Here is a 25,068-nt window from a genome sequence, read left to right as displayed (position 1 = left end):
TGACAATGAATTATATATATGTTCACGTATAACTGAAAAATTGTGCTCTACACTGAAATTTGACACAACATTGTAAAATGATTATAAATCAATAAAAATGTTAAAAAATAAATAAAAATGAAGATTTAAAAAGACGAATATTCCTTCACCAAATGTGGGGGAAATTCTAAATATATTTCAGGCGATGTTGAAGTAAGTAGTGATAGGAATGTTACACATAACAGTTTTTGCTACTTGAGAATTGCTAAGGTAGGTACCTAGTGATGGCAACAGGTGTAAGAGCCTTCATGAATGAGGTGTGGGTCCCTAAAATAGTATTTACCAATATATTGTCACATTCCAGAAAATATTCCATGAAAGAGAATCCATTTCATTTTCTTTAATTGAGGGGTGGGGGACACTTCAACTGAGGCAGGGGACTATTTCTATCCCTGGAGATAATTGTGAAAAAAAATAGGAGAAGTGTCAAGGCAAGATACTAAGGAGGATGTCATTGAAAATGTCAATGCCCATTTCAAATGCAATTTAAGACCATATGAAAACAGTAACAGACTAGACATATCCCCCTACTTTCCCAAGAGTTATGGAGGAGGAGATAGAAGTGGGGGCAATGGGAAAAGTGGGGTAGCACAAGGAGTTGACAACGGAGATAAGTGAAAGTAGAGGCAGCTAAAGTCTTCAAAGAAGTAAGAACACTAGAGAGAGGGATGAAGGTATCACAGGCAGTCAGAATCCTAGAGCCTGAAAATGGTCTGTCCCACTTATTTCCTACTGGTTTTTGGGAAATAGCACAGTTTGAAGCAGGACAGTGTATGATGATGATGATGATGATGATGATAATGATAATAATAATCACACCATAGGAATCTCAAATAAGGAGAACATAATTAACTAGATTTCTCTCAGGAGTATTTGTATTTACAGACATTCCCATAGCACAGAATGAAAGATTTTGCCCCTTTAAGGAATTGTAGTCACTACTGAACTGTGGGGGAACCCTGCTGGTCCTTGCTAATAATGCTCAAGGTAAGGGCCAGACCAGTCCTCCTCCTTTATCCACAAACATTCTGGCTTTGTTTTTCTTACTCCTCCTCAGAAGCCAAAGGGAAAAAAAGCTCCAGTCTCCCCAAGGCAGAAGCTATATTTTCCTCACTTAGGATTGTGCACATGGTAGACAATAAATGTTTTCTGAATTGAAAAACATCAAAAAGAAAGATGGAAGGCAAACAGCAGTTCTAGGTCATATATTTAAGGTGAGGGAAGGAAACTCCAAAATCAACAAGAAGAGAAGAAAATAGAGAGGGAAGGATGGAGAAAAGCAAGAGAAAGACATGAGGAAACATTAGGAGGACACAGAAAAGGGAGTTCTGAGTGAGTAATACAGTGATATTTCTTTGAGGTACCACAAGTGAAATGTAAAAACTTAGGAGCTCTTTGAGAGGAGGTGTTACATTCTGAACAATTTCTAATAATTCATAACAAATGAGTTTGAAGTTAGTGGTAAAATTTTTTCTCCCATTTACAATTGTAATATTGACAAATGATATTCATCGATGAAAATAAAAACTCTTTCAGCTTCTCATCATACAACATTGAGGTGAAAGATAAGTATCATTCACTCTATGCTTAGGAACCAGGGATATTTGTCATTTGGAAAATTTAAGGTGAGGTTTCTGCAGTAAAGGGCCTTTGGTCCCCTGTTGTTTAGTCTCTGAAAATCTTTACCACGTGGCCAACAAATCCCTAGAGCTCAGCATTCACGACATCAGGATGTGTAAACCTACTGGCACTCAGTAAGCTGCTTCCCTCCCCCTTGTTTTGTCCCTTAGCCATAAACACGAAAAAGCAGCACAGCGTTCAATGTATCAGTAATAGTTAAGTTTGTTATTCACCACCCTTCTCTCCTGACATTTGAAAATGTTGCTTTATCTTCTGTCCTGGGCAGCAGAGACAATAAAACGGTGTTGAAAACAGAAATCTGGACCGTTGTGGATAGTACTTTTGGAGAATCTATTGAGATAGAGAGAGGAAAGGCAAGGCAGAGTTTTCTGCTTGTTTGTTTATAGATTTCAATGTCCTGTTTTCAATTTCCCTTTGGGGACTACCATAAGTCTGATACAATATGGAAACAATGGCTGTACCCAGTGCAACATATGGTCTCTTTGCAGATCTTAATTAATACACATTAATTAATATTAATGCATATTATTTATTCATCTATTTAATTGAAAACAATTTAAAATCTTGTCTCATGTGATGTAACATTTAATGTGTCCAATGACTGACACACAGGAAAGAACTACATATGGTGGATCATGTCTAAATATCACTTTTGGAAGAATGAGCAGATTCTACCAGACATGTGTCTGTGCCAGTGTCTCTGGGACAGACATGGGGTACAATCTTACATGCATGTCTGTTTACTGCATTGAACTGAAGGGCTTGACACATGCTTAACATCACACACTCTAGAAGGTCTATGAGTAATTTCATAAAGGTAAGGTCAAGAACACCCAGAATAATATAGTCTTAAAGACAGTTATTATCTATTCGACACCTGACAGAATTCAATATGTTAAATGATAAAGTATGGTTTCATGTGGTCATTGGATATTGGCATGTTCATTGATGAGTGAAAGCACATTCAGCTGAAATTTGTGGAAACTTTGTGGAAATTTTAGTCAACTAACTCTTAGGAAAGAAGTAAAAAGCATGATTAATAATAAATAGATAAACAAGAGTAATGAGTTCAAATGAACCTGCATTTTAAAACTCTGAGGCTGCCTGTTGTGAACTAACATTAAAACAACAATAACAACCAAAAAAACTACTATTGTTTGTAAAGTAACCGGAATATTTGACATTTTATATTTAAACTGACAAATGCACAGTAGGGTGTGTTGACATAATTAAAATGAATTTTGGGAGCATATTTCTGGTGCACAAACATGCAAATACTGTGAAGTTCAAAACCAGATTGTCCTTTTCACCTTTAGTGTTAACCTAAGAAAATCCTTACACAGGAAAATCAGGGATCTATGGATGAATGAACCTCTGATTTTACATGCAAACTTTTGTGTGCATTTTTATGAGAAGAGTCTTAGTTTCATAGGAAACAGAAACTTTTGAGTGTTACCAATTCTGGTGATGTCAAGAATGACTAAATATACCATTAAATCAACTGTGTAAATATATATCATTCTGTCAGCCTCTCCGGTGGGTTTTATAACATCAGCTTCACCACACTTAATTCAATGATTTTCATCTAGTGGGTTCTCACTATATGTTTGCAATTGACAATGATGACAATAGTCCAAGCCATGATCTCATTTTCCAGAGCATGATCCTCTCTTTATTTCAAGTTCCTCTCTAGGCCAGCAGGTTTTAATTCTCTCTCTTTGTGGTAATAAAGCTGTCATTGTGATCAGGTCAGACATAAAGTTCTCCAAGGCTAGCACACAAATCCCTTCTCCTGCAGGCAAGCTTGCCTCATTCTTGATCCTATCCTTGATAACAAGAAGGTCATCTTATACATCATCTGTCCATTTGTAAACCAAACAGTCTACAAGGACAGAGCATCTAAATTTTGCTAAGTTTACTTTGTAACTCACTGCCTAGTTCATGATTAAGGCAGAGATGACAAATTTTTCATCTCAACAGCAGGAGGAATATGATTTTTCTTTCCTTCCGAAACAGGTTATTATAGAATTTTAAAATATGAGTCAGAGGAAGAAATATCTAAATCATTGAGAACAGACCTCGTACCCAGCATAAAACTTTTTATGAGGCTCCAAACATATTTCTCTTCTTAAGTCTATGAAAAATAAATACCTAAATATTTAAGTGATTTTCTTCTCTCTAAGAATGAGTTAGATTTTAATAACTTTATCTATGTCTCTAACCATGCATTTTATTCACTTAAATAAGAAAACAAAGAAGTAAAAAGCTGGTAAAACATAATCCAATGAATGTTTACAATTTGGATATTATATATCGCTATTCTTACTATATAAATAGCCAAGCTATGCCTAAGGTATAAATAATATAGGAACATGGTTTCTTAACTGATAGTTTCTATAGAAAATTTCAGTGTTTTAGATGTCTATAGTTTTTATTATGTGTCATCTATGCTTGCTCTAATAATTTAAATGTTACAGGAATATGGGTTTAAAATATAAGAAACCCATCAGAATCCCACCCCACCAAAGATAGCAGCTACAACGACTAGTTTGGGATACATTAGCAATATTCTCATGTACTATCATTTTAATAATATGAGATAATTATTCACAGAAACATGAAAATATTTTGCCACCATCTTTTTTTCACTTAAAAATACTTAATATCTTCCCATACTAATGTGCATTAGAATTAGCTCATTATTTTATTAAAGAGCTATATAATAACCCATTATATGTATTTGCTATAATGTATTAAACCAATACATTATTGACATGTACTTGAAAGGGTTCCTATTTTTCACTCTTCATCAATGTGTCAGTGAAAATCTTTTATGCACCTATATGAGTGTTTTTGTAGAATAACTTCAGAGAGATGGAAGATTCAAAGGAATTAATGTTTTAGTAAATATTGCCAAATACCCTCAAAAAATATAGTAAAGAATTTTCATGTCTACCAATTGTAAATAAGAGAATCTGTTCTACACACTTGCTAATGTTTCTAAAAATCAGGCAATAAGAACTTTTTAAAACTTGGGTTACAAACCCAGATGACTTCAGGGCCAGACAGATAACAAAATATGTGAAATAGCACAGAGTAAGAAAATGAGAAGTAGTGGAAATTCAGCAAATTTAATTAAAAAAAAAGCCAACTATGACAGCCAAACAAAATATGTCTTCAGTTTTCAGACTTTCAGTTTTTAGCCTTTGCCTTAATGAAGTAAATTTGTTTTGATTCTTTAATTTTAAAGCATAGTTTTTTTTTGTTTTGTTTTTTTACTAAAGAAAGCAATACAATCTGTGATAAGATGATTTCACCACACACATCTTATTTTTACTTTATTTCCTTTATATTTTTTCTTTCAAATTTTACATCTATGAGAAGAATTAGTTCTCTCCTAGATCTAGGATTTATTTTATGTTGTATTAATTTCATCAACACAAATTTTTATAATTGACATGTTGAAAACAATAAAAATATAGTCATATTTTGTCCATTAATAAATACAAGCTAAAAATCTCATCAACTTGGTGTAAAGCTTTCAAATTTAAGTTTATTTTAATATTCACTATTCATAAATCAGTAATAGAGGGAAAGAAATGGAAATAAACTACTTGTTCTGAAGCATAAGTGATATTCTGCTAAGATTTATATTTGACCTAGTGAAACATCTTTGAGAAGAATAAAGAAATCCCATTATTTTAGCTTGACAGAAAACAGAAGAGGGAAATTTTACTTTTCTTTTTGATAATGGTGGTTATCTGTGGTCTGTGGGAAAGGGTGAAGGCCATGGAGAAAATTGGTTCTGCCCTAATTTTTCTAGTCTGACTGCATCAATAAAGCTCTGAAAGTTTCAACACAGAGCACCCCCATGTGAGCATGAGGCAGCTCGGCCTCCTTTAGCACTTCGTTGTGCCTTTAACCTGATGAGATTGTCAGGTAGAGGTGGCTAAATAAGGGGTTCCCATTGTTACAGGATGCATCGAAAAGTGGATTTCAAAGCAGAATGCTTCCCAGTCAGTCTCACATGAGGGTGATGCTGATTAGAAGGAGAGTCTGGAAATATTCATGTTATTATACTTGTACTCTTGTATTGTCGACTGTTATTTATGTCATGTTTCTTTCTTTAGAAATTGAAAAAACAGAATACCTAGAGATAAAATAAAGCATAAGATTACAGCCATTTTTTCCAACACCTCCCATCTATATTTAACAGAAAGGCCGAAGCTACCATGTCTAATGGATGTAACAGAAATTAGTTACATGATGTTGACAACTGGAAATCAAACCTGTGTTGAAGACAATTTCCTAAACTTTTGTCTCCAAAATACAGCATAGTATCCTGTTTTGAAAAACCATTTTAAAGATCATAAGAACTTTAAAACTAAGGGATTTTTTATGTGTTCTGAAATAGGTTCCATCTGTCAGTTTTTATTTTTCTTAATATATGAGGTTGTATGAGAAATACTGCATACCATATATTCATGTCTTTGATTCTTAAAGGAAATCATGAGTGAGATAAAAATAACATTGTTTCAGGAAATGTATGCCTTAGAGTAAGACAGAATTGTCCAAGAGTAACACAAATTTTTAGATGCTTGTTTTTGGCTTGCTGTTAAAAACCTAAAAAAACAACTAAGTTAGAATCAGCTCTACTTAAAATAAAGGAGGGACAGAAAAACACAGAGCTATAATATTTTCTAAGAAAAAAACTCCAAGAGGGCCTTTTTATTTATCAATTTCATAAAAAAATTTTTGAACTAATTAAAAGAGAAAAATTCCTTTCCAACAGCTGATGTTATATTTAGACATATACCTTCACATTTACCCTGAAAACAACACCAAAACACGGCTCATAAATATTTAATTCATTCATGTACCCATTTGTCCTTATGCAAACCATGAAGATGACTTTCCTTACAATCTTTCTCTGGAATTACAGATAACTATGACTACAATTTTATTAAAATTAGGAGAGTCATTCCCTATAAGGTAATCAAACTTATTTGATGAAATTTTTCTCTCTGGTTTAGACTTTCGGTTCTTCTATCAGATTAGTATTAAACCTGACTGGCTGATACCCCAATGCATATATAAACTGGGCAGCTCCTTGTGAAGGAATTTTAAAGGACCTGCGAGTTCTGGACTTGTAGAATCGGGTACACAAACACACTCTATCCTCAAAATTTCATTTGCTTTGAAAGGCATGTTCCCTTTTATAAATCCTCACAGACCTTCTTGCTTCTGACAATGTTGCATTCTATTTTAGCTAACTTTGGGAAACTATAAGCATACATATACTAAAACTTCACATTCCTCATAATTCAAAACCATTTGCAATGATGAAAGTTACTTTCGTATGGACTTTTTTTCTCTACTGCTTTCTATTTTTCTCTCAAATTCCCTCTAACTCTCGTACATAGTAAGTTTAGTAAACAAGAGAAAGAGAATTTTGTACCTTAATTTAAATTTTTAATCACTTCACAACTAACTTCATAAACATGAATAAGAGTTTGCTGAAATTTTACTTTCAGTTAAGTTCAACAGAGAGCCCCTATGTGTCCAATACTTTGCTATATGATCTGGATAAATAAGGTATATTTCTTGCCCTTGTGAAGTTTCAGAGTGATAGTCTTCATGCATTGTAAATCATACATTCCCACCAGCAAAAAAAACTTTCTGCATGTACTTCACTCCTATATATGTATGTATATGCATTTATATATGATATAATTTATTACTGTACAAATATATTACCTAAATTATACAAATACTTAAACACAGAAGTTAGAAATGATGAACAAACATAAATAGAGATACAAATAGTTTTACTTTGCATCTCAAAAGATCTTCCTGCTCACCTCATAGGGTATATGCATTACACTTTGGAGCTCGCTGGCCTTGAGGGGAGGATAACATGTAAGTAGATAATTTGAATAAAGTTGTCACTTATCTGATAGACAGTAAACATATGGTGCTAGAACATGAAAAATGCTCAGAAAAAAACTTCCTAGATGAGGAATGAGGACTAGACCTAAGCCTTTCAGTATAAAGAGGAGTTAGCGAAGCCAAGAAAAGGGAGGAGGGGATGAACAGAAAAGCATTTCAATCCAAATAAGCCTCTACATCAAGGCACAAAGTTATGGAACCAAAGATGTAAGTATATGATGAAATGTAGAATTAAGGGTGAGCATGATAAGCAAAGATATTGAAGAAGAATGCAGAAGCAGGTATTCGAGACAAGTAACTTGGATCTTGTCAATGTACAGGAAATCTCTGAAGGAATGTAGGAGGGTGAATGAAGGTCATGATCAGACATTTGTTTTAGTTTGATTGATTTGATTGATTTAGCTGGGCAGCTGTATTGAGAATGGATTTAAAGGGACACAAATGGAATTGGGGAAACTCATCAACAGACCATCACTTTTTCCAGCTGAGAGATGAAGAGCAGCAGAATTGAAGAGGTGGTACTAACAGTGCAGTTCTCAGGAGGGGATGAGAAGTAGTATGAAGAAAAGACTCCATCAAATTTGGTCATGGTTTTTGGAAATGAATGCTGAGTGAGAAGCTTCCTGACTTACATGACTTTATTTTTAAATGAGATGATAAACATGGTAGCAGGAAAAGGTTTGAGTCAGACAGGAGATAAGCAAATTTAAAAAAATTAAGATTTACATGAAAACTATGAACATTTAGTGTTCATCAACAGATGAATGGATAAAGAAGGTGTGGTTTACATGTATATATGTATATATATACACAATGGAATACTACTCAACCATAAAAAAGTGAAATTTTGCCATCTGCAACAACATGGACTTGGAGGGCATTATGCTAAGTGAAATAAATCAGACAGAGAGACACAAATACTGTATGATATCACTTATATGTGAAATCTAAAATTCAAACTACACATTGTAACTGACTATACTTCAATTAAAAAAATAAAAATTAAAATAGTTAATATAATAAAAAAGAAACAGACTCACAGATACGGAGAACAAGCTAGTGGTTACCAGTGGGGAGAGGGAAGGGAGGAGGGACAAAATAGGTGTAGGGGACTTAGAGGTACAAACTACTATGCATAAAGTAAATAAGCTACAAAGATATATTGTATAGCACAGGGAATAGAGACAACATTTTATAGTAACTATAAAGGGAATAACCTTTAAAAATTGTGAATCATTATGCTGTACATCTGAAACTTACAAAATATTGTACATCAACTATAGCTCAATAAAAAACTATGAACTCTTAGAAATAAAGGAAAAAACAAATCACTTGTATTCTACTTTTGAAAAAAATCTGTATTTCAAATACTATTTGTAATATTTACATTATTATAAAATATTTTAAGAATATTTTAGTTTAATTTCTCCCAGTCTCTGATTTACTTTACTGCTCCTTTTATATATTTAATTTATATTATTTCCACTTTTTCATGTCTATTTTTCTCATCTAACATATTCTGAGTATTTTTCACATCACTAAAATTTCTTGTAAATGAAATTTCAGTGGATGGGAGATAAATCTCCCAGATGTACCACAATTTTAAAAACAATTCTCCTATTATAGAATATACATGTTATTTTCAGTGTTTCAAACAATTATATATAATGTGTGATACATTTGCTTCTGTCTGGAAATCTATTGTCTGTTTAGGATAAGAAAGCATAAGCATATGAAAGTTTTTTTTTTTAACATATTTTACTACTAATATATTTCCATCAACAGTATATGATGGTGAAACAGACATGCAATAAAATATCTTTGCTAATTTGATAGACATAAAATTACAACATTTTATCCCCATTTCTTTTGAGATTCCCATTTCTTTTACTGTTAAAGATTAAGTTTTTTATGTTTGTTAGCTGTTCATATTTTATTTTTTCCACAAGTTGTTTATCCATTTTTTTAGCCCATTTTTCTCCTGGAGTCTTACTGATATTCATATTAATTTGTGAATTTCCTTAAATAATAAGGCTTATCACTCTTCCCTGTCATTTATGAAATAATGTTTTAAGTAGTTGGCTATTTATGTTTTTATGTAGTTTATGATTTTGTATCCCTTCCATGTTGTAAATTATTTTTTTGTAATAATGTATTTTCAGGAAACTTACAAACTACTGAAAAACACCAAAAAAGCAATAAATTAAATCTACACCCAATCACCCAGACATAATCACTTTTATTATATGTATGTGTGTTTATGTGGATACAACCATACACATATGCATTTACATAATCACCCTTTCTCCCATGCATACACATCACTTAAGAACATCATACTGTAAAAGCATTTTTATAGCCTACTTTTTAATTTATTGGTATATATCAGATAGGTCTCCAATTATAAAATATGCTGTGGAAACACTTAGTTTGACCAACTCAGGATATTACTTTGCATGGATATTTAATAATTTATTTAATTATTTCATTACTTTCAGACATACAGATGTTTCCCATTTTAATTATTTTAAGTATTATCTCAATAAACATCTGTATACACAGCTTTGTGCTCATAATTATTTTATTAAAGTTTTTAAAAATTTGGAATTCCGAAGAATATGCACAGTACGATTATTTGATACGCAGTGACAAATGGCCTTCTAGAAAAATTGAACCAATTTACTTGTCCATCCTTGTAGATGATACAGTTTATTTCTCCACATTTTCACCAGTAATAATCCAATTTGTGTTTACAATATGCCAGATTTTATATCTACTTAATTGATAGAATATCTGAACATTAGAAAATTTAAGATTTGCTAAATCCTCACAGATAAGTAGAGAATGAATTCAAAGTTCAGTCTGACTTTAAAAATGATGCTCTCTGTCAGTATGTTACATTATTTCCCAGAGTTGTATATGTTTATATGATAATCACACATCAAATGTCTTTGATTACTTAGTTATGTTAAACATTTCTTTTTTAGGTTTAGAGGTCACCAGAACATCTTTTGTAAAAAGTTCCCACAAGGTCTTGCCAATTATCTTAACAAGGTTTATATTTTCTTAGAAATATTTATTAACTCTCTATATTTTAATAATATTGACTGTACCTTATATACACAGTGAATATTTTTTCAAGTAGTTTTTCTTATTTAAGTTGAATTTAGCATTTTTAAAATATATATCAATGAATTTCCAATCAAAATCCCAGCAGGAATTTTTATACATATCAACAAGCTGACTAAAATCTACAGAGAAGAGCAATATTGAGAAAGAAGAGGACATACACTATCTGATCTCAAGACTTACTACAGAGCTATAGAAATCAAGACTGTGATAATGGGAAAAATTACAAATACATGTATCAGTGGGACAGAATAAAGAGGCCAGAAATAGACCCACACAAATATGATTGACTTTTGACAAAGATGCAGAGGCAATTTAATGGAGAAAAGAGTGTTTAAAAAAAATAATGTTGAAACAGTTGGATAGCTGTATGCAAAATATGAAACCTCACCCAATTCCTTACCTTGTACAAAAATTTACTCAAAATTGATCACATGCCTAAATGTAAAACACAACATTATAAAACATTTAGAAGAAAAATAGGTAAAAATCTTTGTGACCTTGGGATAGGCAAAGAGCTCTTAGATACAACCCAAAACTGTAATTCATTTTAAAAATTGATAAATATGACTTCATCGAAATCAAAACCACTCATATGCTGTGGGGGAAAAAAGTTAAGAATACAAAAAACAAGCCACAGAAAGGGAAAATGCTTGTAAACTGCACATCTCCCAAAGGGTTTTTATCCAGAATATTTATAAAGAACTCACAAAACTAAACAACAGAAAACAGCTCAATAAAAAATTAGGCAAAAATCTCTATACATATACAAGAATTCTTAAAACTCAACAATGAGAAAAAGATTAAAAAATGGGCCAAAGACCTGAACAGACACCTCACCAAAGATATACAGATGGCAAACAGCATATGAAAAGATGTTCCACATCATATGTCATCAGAGGAATGCAAATTTAAAAACTGAGATACCACTATACACCTATTAGAATGGCCAAAATCTAAAACACTGACAACACCAAATGCTGGATAGGATGTGGAGCAACAAGAACTCTTCATTGTGGCTGGGAATGCAGAATGGTACAGGCATTTTGGAAGACAACTTGGTGATTTCTTAAAAAATCAAATATACTCTTACCATATGACTTAAAAATTACACTTTCTGATATTTACTCAAAGAGTTGGGAACTTATGTCCATGCAAAAATATGCACCTGAATGTTTCTAGAAGCTTTATTCATAATTACCAAAACTTAGAAGCAACTAAGATGTCCTTCAGTAGGTGAATGGATTAAATAAAGTGTGGTACATCCAGACAATGGAATATTTTTTAGTGCTAAAAAGAAATGTGGCTTTTCAAGTCACAGAATGATATGGAGGAAATGTAAATGCATATTACTAAGTGAAAGAAGCCTATCTGAGAAGACTATATACTACATGATTCCAACTATATGACATTCTGAAAAGGCAAAACTACGGAGATAGTAAAAAGATCAGTGGTGGGAAAGATGAACAGGTGTAGCACAAAGGATTTTTAGGGTAGTGAAAATACTTTGCTTAATACTATAATGATGGATACATGTCATTATACATTTATCCAGACCCACAGAATGTACGACACCAAGAATGAAACATAATGAAAACTACAGACTTTGGGTGATAATGATGTGTCAATGTAGGTTTATCAGTTATAACAAAGATAGCACTTTGGTGAGGGATGTTGATAATGGGGGAAGCTATGCATGTGTAAACGGTGGGGGATATTTGGGAAATCTCGTACTTTCCTCTCTGTTTTGCTGTGATCCTAAAACTGCTCTAAATAAGTCTTTTTTTTTTTTTAATTGCACAAAATATTTGAACAAACATTTCACAAAAGTATATTTGTAGATGGTGAATAAGCACAAGTAAAAATGCTCAATATTATTATTTATTAAGGACATGTAAATTAAAAACCACAAGGATAATTAGAATAGCTAAAATAAAATAAAATAAAAACTGACAATACCAAATACTGGTGAAGGTGTGGAGTAATGTGAATGCTCATACATTGTTGATGGAAATGCAAGATGGTATAAGCCATTTTGGAATATATTTTTACAGTATCTTAGAAAGTTATAAACATGTACTTAACATGTGACACAATATCCCACCCAGGCATTTACCCATTATAAATGAAAACTTAGTTTCTCACAAAAAATTTCTACTTGGATCCTTATAGAAGCTTTATTCAAAATATCAAGAACTATACAACGCAAATATCCTTTAATGGGTGAATGGATTAACAAACTGATACATCTACACGATGGAATAGTACCTAGTAATAAGGAACAAACTATTGAAATGTGCAACAGCTTAAACCTATCTCAAATACATTATAATTAAAGGCCAGATGCAAAATTCTTCCATATTCCAAAATATGTTTCCATTGATATGCAATTCTGAACAAGGCAAAACTTTAGTGATCCAGAGCAGATCAGCTGCCAGGGACTGGAGTTGGGGAAACTGACAAAGGGGCATCTCAGGGGAATTTTGAGGGTGTTGGAACTGTTCTGTATCTTGATTGTAGTGAAGGTTACATGATTCTATGCAATTGTCAAATCTCACCAAACTGTATACTAAGAAGAGAGAGTTTTACTTTTCACAAATATAAAAAGGAATAAATGATTTTTCATTTTTCTTTCCTTTCCTGCATTGCTTAAAGTCTTACCTAAACCAAAGGCACATAAATACCTATTAAGTTACTGAATTTACTAAATGTTCAATAATAATTAAAATTTTTAAAAAATATTTAAAGTAATTTTAAATCTTTTAAAATATATTATAAATCTTTATCTGCAATTTACTTCAATATAGTATAATGTATAGCTCACATCTTGTTTTTCTCCAAGTAGTTAAAGAATTGTTCTAGTACCTTCTACATAGTGAGCCATTGTCCTTCCCTTTTTCTCCTAATTTAAAATATTTTCTTTATCAGACACTGATTGTGTGTACTTGGGGTTGTTAATAGCCTTTCACTAGAAGGCCTCCCCACTAACGTATGATTATTTCTTTGTTGCATTACATGATCACATTTACATATGTCTATTTTTGGACTTCGTGGTCCATTTCTTTGATTTGTTTTTGTGTCTGTCCCTACTAGGCATTGATATCCTGTACACATGTGTGTATAATATGCAATTATGCAGTTTAATCAAAGGACAGGATTGGAGTCACTGCCATCTATGTCATTAAGAAAGTCACAAAAGTGGCTTTGTCTGATCAGGGAAAGCAGAGGAGAGCTGAGCAGTCAGCTGAGTGTGGGTCTCTAGGGAGTGCTATCATCTAAGCAAGAGTAAACTATCAAGAACTTTTGTGGGCATGTTGTTTGGCCTCTGCAGTGTTCATTGTTTTCAATTAGCTAATTTCACTCATTTGTATTACCTATTGCCACCCATCAGTATTTGAGTTTTGATTCCTGAATTTGTGAAAGAAGAGACAGAAGAGGTATACAAGGTATGAGGCGAACCAAGAGGGAGGGGTGTCACACAGCCCAGGGAGTGAAGAAAAGAAAAATGAAGTTAACAGTATCAAATACTCCTGAGAGAGCCAGTCAAGATAAGGACTGCAGGTCATTGGAGCCTTTAGAGAGAGCATGCTCTGTTAAATGGGGTTAGAAATCAGATCACACTGTGCTGAGGCATGACTGGATCTTGGAAGTTGGAGATAATGAATGTAGACGGCTGCTTTGGAGAGTCTGAATGAATTGGGGAGCAGAGAAATTGGATGGTGGTGGTGGTGAAATCCAGTGGAGAGAGAGGTCAGTTTGCTTTTGTTTGTTGGTTTCCTCTTTTTGGATAGAAGTTTGAAAAGCATGTACAGCTTGAAGAAAAGTGGCCAGCAGAGAAGAAAAAGTTGAAGATAAAGGACATAAAGGGAATAACTAATGTCAAAAGCCTTGGCCTCAATGTTAGGGAATAAAATCAAACACAGGCTTTGCCTTGGGCAGCAGGAAGGACTCCTGATCCCTTAAGACTGGAGGAAAGAAAGAATGTTGATAGATGTTGCTCTTTGATGCTGGAGGGAATTGCAAGGATGCACAAGTAGTTTCCACACAATGACCTCAATTTTCTTGTCAAAATAGCAGGTGCATGGATAGTGAGGGGAGAGACTGTATGGCTTGAGTGGGGTGACAAACTTTTGAAATGGTGGCTGACCATGGTCAGAGTGAAAGGATTAGTAAATGCTACTGAAAGCTAACTCAGATTAGAAAACCATCCATCTGCAGAGTGGTATAATTTTCTCCTGTGGCACTCATATGCCTGCATATAAGAAAAGAGGTTTCCTATACAGATTCAGGTTTGCATGTACGGTATTAAAAGGACAGGCTGTAGAAATATGGAGGGTGAACTGCTGGTGTCCAAGCCAAATTTCAAGCCAGGCCTGAAGAACATGGATAGATTCATGAATTCAAAGAAAAAAAAAAGTGAGGGGTAAAGGGTTTATTCATCTGTAACCTAAAACCTAACATAACTCCTGACTTAATCTTATGTTTTTACCTTCCTTTTCCTTTTCCCTAATTCTTTCATTTATTTTATATTCACTCATTATTTTGTTAGACATTTTAGATCCAAGGTCAGGTGTAAGCCAATAAAAAGAAGCTTAAAACATACAAATGGTCAGAAGTGAGTTTCACAATAACAAGAGAAGCTGGAATTTAAAGTGCCCTAGTTGAATTTTAACTGAGAACAAGAGGTGGTTGGGAGGTTTTGTGGTTGACAAGCAGTGGATATTTACTGAGGTTTTGGAGGATCAGTGCTTCTCATCTTGGGATAATTTTATCCCAAAGGGACATTGGGCAATGTCTGGAGACACTTCTGGTTTTCAAAACTTGGCAGGTGGAATATTACCAATGACTAGTGCCAGGGATGCTGCTAAACATCCCCCAATGCACAGAACAGCCCCCACAACAAAAAATTATCCTATCAAAGTATCAGTAGTGCTGAGGTTGAGAAACCTGTATTAGATCAACTATTTATAAGGAGGATGGAAAAACAAGAATAGTAGATGATCATCTAGAGAACCACTGGGGACAAGTGAAGAAGGAGGAGTCACCTAGAGCATGGGCATGCCAGGTGATGTGAGATTCAAAGATGTATATTTGTATATGGTGGTTTGTGAGAGGATGGAAGAGTCATTATTTGGAAGAGTCCCTGGGGTACTGGATTTGTGGTACAAATCTGCAAAATATTACTGGGTTTAGATTTTATAAATATATGGGAGATGAAACAAAAGTTTCTAGTCTTCCCTTCAAAGTTTCCAGATGAATGAAACAAAGGTTAATGTTGGTTTGGAAGGAATCCATCTCTGACACAGTGACATTACAAGAGAACTCTTTGTTTTCCCCCATAATCTTCCACTAGCCCTCTGCCTCTGTTTTTCTTTTTCTTTCAGTTTTCCCAAAACAGGCAACAATGTTGTACTGATTGCCTCATTTTGGTCAGTCTCACAGAGCTGACCATCTCTTCTGTCTACAATACAACATGTAATATATACTCTTTGTTTGGGGTTAATTAAGATATACCCTCTAAACAATTGTGACCTTAACTTTGTACTTCTTTTGCTACTTCAATACCGGAAATTTATTTCCTTCAGATGATACACTATCTATAATACTTATCTTTTGGAAGGTTGAAAGGCTTGCAATGTTTAATAGGTTTTGAAACCTTTTAATCTAAATTTTATTTGGATGGCTAAATATTCCTCTCACATTAACTTATTAACAATGAAAAAATTGATTTAACTACTTTTCTCATACCACATTAGCTGAAATTTTCAGTTTTATCCAGTAAGTCAAGACTAAATGACATTTAGATAATGTCAATTTATGTGATGGGTTCATCTATAGTGCAGATTGCAAAAAACAGGCAGGATTATCTAGGCTGTAAACAACTTCAGAATCTTGTGCTCAGAACCTAGTATTTCACAGAAAAAAATTTAACCAAATTACCTTCAAAAGAAACCTGATGACTCATTTGTTGATAATCACAAATAGCAATATAGCCAAATGTCCATATTGCTTCTCATAAATGTACAAAGAAAGACATATGTCCTTTAAAAAATTAGTCTACTATGTGAATGAGATACTGTTAAAATAATTCCCTTTGTCTTCAATCCTAGTACTCAGTACTCTCCTAAAATGATAATAAGACTGATGACAAAACAACAAGGTGAAAATTATATACAGCCCTTCTATCACCAAGAATCATCTATATGTGTGGTTATAGAGAGCTTTCACTATTAGGTTTATGAAATTTATTTAATTCCTGAAAATGGACTACTTTTATCCCACACACCGATGAATACCTACAGTCTTTACTCTTTAGGAAGTGAATGGACTAATCCATGTTCAATTGTGTATTTCTTTATTGAAAACATTTTGACAATATTTCATGTACATGTAGTAAATGTATTATTTAAAAACGCCTTTCTGGTAAAACTGAGATACATACTAGTTATTTTACATACATTAATGACATTTACCTTAACTAATGATGAATAGAAAATTTACCATCAGATGTTATATTTCACTATACCTGTTTTTAGTTGGCACTATGTGGGCAAAAGTGATACTTACCTCTTTTGAATAAATTATACAGTACTAGGTCATTAGGCTTTTAAAAAATTCCACCCCTCCTTACATTCTGTATTCCTTTACCTGTTTTCTTTTTCTTCATAGCACTACTAACACCATCCAATGTAACATAAAAATTACTTCGCTTTTTATTGATTATATATTTCTACCCTTTAAAATGTAATTTCCACTAAGGCAAGGCTATTGGTGTATTTTATTCACTGCTATTGCCCCCATGCACATAGTATGCACTTAATATTTGCTGAATGATAGTGGTTGTTATATAAATTAATTTAACCACTTGTCTCATGGAACAATTAAGCAAGGGGTGTCTTCACTGACTTTTCAAAAAGATGTTTACTATTTTTATTTACTTGACTTGCTTTAACGTCTTAAGATACCACCTTTTTAAAAGCTTTATCTGAGAAGCACAGCACTGTGCAATTCCATTTCAAGTGGAGTTTGTACTCCCACTCCATTACAAATCTCTTTACTCATCCAGGTTCAATTTGCATATGGATTCCTTAGGGGTTTATAGCACTCAAACCTACCTTACAAGCATTGCAAACCTACATGCCTTTCCAGGTCATTGAGGAAATGACTTAATTCTCTGGTGAGCTTAATAAAGAAATTGCATGTACAGAAATAAAAAAATACCAAGTAGGCAATGCTCACCTTTGTTCTTTTCATAGGTGTTTGCCTAACTATTTCTACAACATTAAATTTGCAGTTGTGGCAGAAAAGAGATTTTTCTTTCTTAGAATCTCACATTACTTACTTATGTTGTACTTGAAGTGCTACTTTAATAAAAGGTCATTTGGGTGTGGGTTGTAATGGAGCATCACTCCCATTGGTATAAACTCTCAGTATTGTAGGCTAATAAAAGCCATAATGTGAAAATACAAACAATCCCCAAATAATTCCCATTGCACTTTAGAATTCATTACATGCCCTTTTAAACCTAGCCTGTCTTTTTAATTATGTGTTGCTTGCATTAATAATAAAAGTAATTTCTGAGTAACATATTGGTTGGGCAATTCTTGAGAACAGGAACCAGATCTTACTCATTTTGAAACAACCAAAGCAGCACTCAGCCCATTGTCTTGCATATGGTAAGTCATAAATAAATTTTGAATGACTGTATCCTTGATATGATATGATGAGTGAGGAAAAGTAGACACTGAAGACAAGCCTGACCAAGGTAATCAAAATAAAAGATCATTACAGAGTAGTGGTTATCAGAGAGGAAGGGATTGGGACGCAGTGTGGCGGTGGGGGATGTGAAGGAGGGTCAACTGTATGGTGACAGATGGAAACTAAAGTTTTAATGGTGAGCACACTATAGTGTATACAGAAGTAGAAATATAATGTTGTATACATGCAACTTGTATAATACTATAAACCAATGTTACCTCAATAAAGATAAATAAATAAATAAACACAAACACAAAAATAAATAACAGATCATTAATAAATTTCATTTGAAACTATGAATACTTGGTATTGGGTCCCACAATATAAAGTAGTCAGAAATCATCCACTTTCTCAAGCTATCCCATTAGAATGAACCATGTTAACCCGCATTGTAACTCAGACTTCCAAATGAGTATTTTACATTTGTTCAATATTATAATAAAGAGTTTAATAAGAGTAGTATTAAACTCTTTATTATAATAGGCTTATTCTGCTTTTCTTTTCCAGACTTATGACCCTAAACAACTTAGAAAAGTTTCTCAAATATCCTTTTGCTCATTCATAGCAACTGTCATTCTACTGAGGTCACATTTTCCAGGAAAAAATACAATTTCTTTGACTGTACCTAGAGAAAGTCAGGGAATGGGTATCAAAGAATTTCAGGATTGCTGCTCAGCTATCCCTCTAAACTATGTGTATATATGTATGTATGTATGTATGTTATAGCCAAAGATACAAAAGAAATTTAAAGATTTGCTAAACTGATGTACATTTCTTAACAAATCAAAAATAAAATTTTATAAGACTGCCTAATGTATATATTTTATGCTAACAGCACTAAACTTAAAAAAGTGAAGAAAATGTTATAACCAATGGATTCTCTACTGAAACCATATTTTCTTGTAACCATACCCAATTGAACAAAATAAATAAATGAATTTGTAAAAATCATTTTTTTTGTGGTTTACTCATTTATTTTTAAATGAGGAGGTACTGGGGATTGAACCCAGGACTTCGTTTATGCTAAGCATGCGCTCTACCACTGAGCTATACCCTCCCCCCTCAAATTTCTAAAAATCTTGAAAGATATTGTAAAAAATATGTGTTTTGTATAAAAGCAATCTTCTTTATTAACCAATTAAACACTAACAATACCAACACAGAACAGTGACACAGTTATATCTCAGATGTGTAAAAGCATGAAAATAATAAAGTATGCTAACCTTGAGATCTCATGAACTCCAGTATCTTCCTGAAGACTATGCCTCTGAAAACATTTTTTCAGTTTGTTGATATCTCCTTATTTTTTCCTTAAAAAAGAAAATGTTTCAATATGTCACACAAGGTTATATTTTCAAATTGTAAAGCTGACTACAAGATGTAAATATAATGTGACACAGAGGAAAATCAATAGGAATCTTGGAATATAAACAAGGCATTAAATTTAGAACTGAATGATTGTACTGTATATGAATTAGTATAAAAAGAATATCTATCTTAGAAGAATGTAGTAAATTTCTAATTATTCATACACTTTCATTCATTTATTTACCTGTTATTCAATCAACAACTGTTACTATGGACAAGAAGTTAAAGACATTTTATCTTATTAATCAGCATTATGCTAGATTTAAATAATTTTCTAGTCTCCAGGAGATTCGTATTTTCAAGTCACCCAAAAAAACCAGGAAAATCAACCAAAATCTCATAGCTAGATAGTTGCTGAAAATCACAATGAATATTTTTGTGTTTTTTGATTTGCTTAAAGGAAACTGGTTATAAAATTAACACAAACACTTATATATTCAGGTTTTAAGATGACCTAAGCTTTAAGAAACTAATTTAAGCAAAACATTCTCTAAAGTAAACATGCTTTAAGGAAAATCTTGTTTTTAAAATTACAGTGCCACAATTCAAAATGATTAGTGCAATAATTTATAGAGATAAAAATCCTGGGAGTAATTATATGCTTTTATTTTCCCAGACTAAAATATATATAATCACTTTTTCTAAAGAATTAATCAGCTTTCCATTCTAAAGTTAAGATAAATCTTTATGTCCATATAAAAAAATAAAATTTTTTCTTAAAAAGGAGGTAGAGAAACTTGTGAAGTGTGGTTCATTATTGTGTTTCCACAATAGCCAGAAATGAACTATCACTGATTGTAGCCAATAATAATAGCTAATGTAGAAGTACTACAAATGAGTTACTTGAATGAAGAAATAGACTGAGCAAGCAACTTATGTTGTCATTCAAATAAGCTTAAAACATCAAAAATCTTTAAGAAAAAATTGTCTTAGAACAACTGTGTCTCCAGCCTCTTTCTCCATTTAATCTTTATGGGTAGCTGCATGAATGTGCATGGGGACATGGACTTAGAAGAAACTAGAATATCTGCAGTACTCACAACAGTAGCAGTGTTATCAAACTGTGGTTAGAAATAAAGAGCTAATAGAGGTTACTGGGTCCAGTTTGGTTCCGGGGAAGCCCAGATTCAGCAGAAGAACTTGAGAAATTTTGGAAAGTTTGATTCAAAATTCAATTTTAAGTATAATTTAAAATGTCTTAAAATTCTGTTGAGAACATTGGGCACTCAAATGACGACATACTAAAGACTGCTAAAGCAGTAACTTGTATCACCTATTACTCTCAATTTAAGGAATATTTCAGAAATATTTTGTCTTCTCTGTTAATGATACATATCCTGAGGCTGCAAGTCAAGCAAGCAAAAACCAACAAACATGCTAACAGATCTCTATCTGCCTGTAATGCATCCAGTGAATACAGACTCAAAACTTCTTTGCAATTAAAACCAAATACTAAAAATAAATTAGATGCTGAGTTGAATCTGTCTATAAATGTCATTCATAATCTCAACTCTAATTTTCTTGTTAATGAAAATTAATCCCATATTATTTAAATGTCATTTTTATCTATTGAGGTAGCGTTTAAGATTTTATCCTAAAAATAAAATAAGTTTTTGCTGCTTTATAGCACTTTTTATAAAGTGGGGAAACTGCTGTCTAGTTCCGTTCTATTTTACAAATAAGAAAACTGACTACTATATATTTGTGACATGTAGCTATCTCTAAAGGAAGAGACTATCTTTTGACTACCAACTGTTAACACTGAAATTTAAAACATAATTGCATTTTACAACCAAATAAATTAAAGACTTTCTTTAGGCATTTAAGATAGTCTACTGAGAAAAGCAAAAGCATTGAGAAATGTAGTGATGAAAATTTACATACCTGTAGTTAACCTGTAATTTGGACAAAGGCCAAGGACCCTTAGTAAGGGAAAAAAATAGGACTCAAATTCTGACCTGTTTGAAGATCAAGGATATAAAAATATATTTGATGGACAGGATTTGCCCTAGCTAAGGTCTGTTAAGTCCTTGGGAGGGAGTCCATCACAAAGGAAGAATAATTCCTAGAAGAACAAGTCACATTCAGTGCAAAGTTCCAAGTACTGAAGAGTGAGGATCAATGTCAGTTCTGGGCATTGCTGGACACCAGTCTGGTTCAGCACCTTGGCTCTGTGGATGTGACTTGGTCTCACTGGCTGTATGAGACTCTGCAAGGAAGTGTGTGTGCACATGTGAGAGAGTTGTGGATCTAAGATCTGTTGATCAATAGCACTCACTCTGAGACCCAGGCAACTGTGTAGAGAAATGATGCCTAGATAATGTGCCTCAGGAAGATCTAGGGGCTGCTAGTTTTCCTCTGCAAGCCCCCTGGCACACCAGTGGTGGTCTACACAAGATGGGTGGGAACTACCATTTTCCTGGAATCTTACGTCTATGAGGTAATCATGACCTGAGTAAGCTACCCTCAGCATAGCCTGCTACATCACTACTTGAGTGGAATTGCAGTCCCATGGGTAGCCTTAGCAGTGACAAATGACACCTGGGACTGATTTGTGGATAAATATAACTATCTCAGGTACTATGAAAAATATTTAAGGAGGGTGAAATTTATAGAAGACTTGGGACATGTATACTAATATAAACATAACGTCTTTTGTTCTTACATACCCTGTGCTCATCTAAAGTAAAAAACAAAATTGACATAAACCTATATTATCATTTTAAAATGTGCACTTGCAGCTTATATCTAGTCTTTTCTGATATCTGGGGTTCAACTGAGAAATGCCCTGAGAACTAGTTTTCACTTTTAGAAATTCTTGCAAAATTGCAGGGCTAGAGGGAAAGGTGGAATTACCTCTCTTGCTCCAGGCCCCATGGCTTCCTGGTTGCCCATGCACATTACTGCAAACCACCCTACAAACCCTAGCAGCCATTCGGAGTGGCAAGCGAGGGTCAAAGTACTCTCCCATGTTTGTCAACATTTTCTCCAAAGGGCTCCTTCAGCAGGTCAGTGAGGCACAAAGCTCTCATTGGCATGTTTTAATCAATAGCCGTGCTAGACTTCACTGATGTCACTGAAGGTCACATTTCACTGGTAGCCTTGACTGAGCTGTAAGATCAGCTTGTGCCATTTTTAATGGACAATTCAATGATTAGCTATAATGAGATATAACTTGTTTAAAAAACTCTTAACTTGCTCCTATCTTTAAAAAAAAATCTTTCTTGCAAATGTGGGGGTTTTGAGGATAAACTTGCTTCTCCAAGAATCACAGAATTTGAGACCCCCAAGCTGATAACTTCTGCATGTCTGGAAGCTTGGCTCATATCACAGTTCCCAGATGTCAAAAGGAAAGTCTATGAACACAAGTGAAGAAACGTGAAATTGCTGTTCCATGTTTCTAAGGTAATAATATGACTTATAAGTTCAGTGCAATAGTTTAATTGCATTTGCAATTGCATCTCAAAATACAGTATTGCATGATTAATATGCCTGTAACCCACAAAAGCATCATTCACTATGAAGGACAGCTTCTTGACAGAAGCAAAGGGCTAGGGCAAAGGAATCTAGCAGGGAAGACAAATCTGACATAGAAAGTTTACCCTTATTTTTTTAAGAGAATAAAACACCACTGACAGTCACACTGATTCTATTTAGAATTATTTCTTAAGTAGCAATACTATTCCAATTTTTTTTACTTCACATACCTGCTGAAGGGCAGTTATCAAAATATATACAGCCCTTAATTCACTCTAACAAACAAAAAATGAATTTTCCTTTTTTTCCCTGAAATGTGTTGAACTATAATAAACAGTATCACATGACCAAAAAGTTTCTAAAATAATAGTACCACTTAGTCATTCTATTTCAGTAGAGTGGACAAGAGTTATCAAAACAAATTAAATCAGTCCTAGTTAGGCTATTTACATATCAAGTCGTCACCATGGGATTCTTCCACTCAATCAGCTGCGCTCTAAAGTGTGCAAACAATTCTGAAAATGGTTCAGATAAATCTCTATTTAAAGGCATGGGAAAAGACATAATTAAAACTATTGGGAATTTTGCAAGAAATATAAGAAAATCTAGGTGGAAATTTAGGTGAAAATTAAAAAACCCAAAGAAGTAGCTAATTTCCAAGAAAAATTGTAAATTAGCAAAACTGACCCAAGAAGAGGTGCAAACTTGACAAATTATCATAAAAGAGATTTAAAAGGTGTTTCTGGTTCTACCATCACAAAAGCAAACAGCATCAATATGGCAAAGGGAAGCCTTAATGAACCTTTACAACAAAAGTCTCCAAGTTGTATAGATCATACACTTTGCCAACAAAAAAGCTTCTTGACTTCTACACAATTTTCTCTCATCCCACTCATGTTCACCCTTCCCCACTGACTGAATTTAGGGTCATTATTCACCATTGTTGTCTCTCCTTTGCACAACACTCACCTTGAATGACTTTTTCTCTCTTTTCCAAGTCAATGTGACCAAAACAAAATCACCTGGTTAAATTCAGCTCTCTTCCCACTTTGAACCTGCCCTTAATAGCTGAACAGATAATGGCTAGAAAAAATGTAGGTTATTACATTACTGGCATAATTATTTCTATATAACTGCAAACTTCAAATGGGTCCCCAGTAGTGCCTGACAGTCTTACCACATTTCCCTTATTAATTCATCCTTCAGTTCTATGATGCCACAAAAAGGGGGCACCTTTACTTCTTTTCAACTGTCCAACATTTCTTCCCATATTTTCCTTCTCACTTTATGATAGTGCTTCTAAGAAAATTGAAAGGATTCTGATTTAATTTCATCTTCTTAACATTATATTCTGTATACTCTCGATATTTGCACCCATATAGTCAGCATTCAATCCTGTTATAATGGAAAAACTGTTCTTTCTCCCACCTAGGGTCAACTCCTTCTCTTAAGCTTTGGAATCTATGTCCTCTCACTAATTCTCAGTCTTTGCTGCTTCAGTGATTCCTTCTGTCTCCTGCATCATCATTTCTCCTTCATTTTACTCAATTATTCCCACTTGCCGGCAAATACATTGTAATGTCTCCCAACTTTAAAAAAATCCCTTACAGCAATTCCCAATCTCACTACCACCATATTTCTTCACTCCATTTTATAGCCACTACCCAAAATAAGATATTCTCCATTCCTCAAAAGTAATTCTATATT

General features: G+C 33.5%; 1 protein-coding gene across 1 annotated transcript in view; it reads right to left on the bottom strand.

Moving 5' to 3' along the window:
* CSRNP3 (cysteine and serine rich nuclear protein 3) overlaps positions 1 to 19,827 on the bottom strand; it is a 144,240-nt gene extending 124,413 nt beyond the window's left edge. Inside the window, exon 1 of the mRNA XM_074363817.1 lies at positions 19,740 to 19,827. Coding sequence (XP_074219918.1) covers positions 19,740 to 19,752 — 13 coding nt within the window. The 5' untranslated portion in view covers positions 19,753 to 19,827. The remainder of the gene's footprint in view (positions 1 to 19,739) is intronic.
* Positions 19,828 to 25,068: the final 5,241 nt, after the last annotated feature.

This window comes from Camelus bactrianus, chromosome 5 (assembly GCF_048773025.1).
Source record: "Camelus bactrianus isolate YW-2024 breed Bactrian camel chromosome 5, ASM4877302v1, whole genome shotgun sequence".
Classification (NCBI taxonomy): domain Eukaryota; kingdom Metazoa; phylum Chordata; class Mammalia; order Artiodactyla; family Camelidae; genus Camelus; species Camelus bactrianus.
This window is presented reverse-complemented; position numbering and strand designations above follow the sequence as displayed.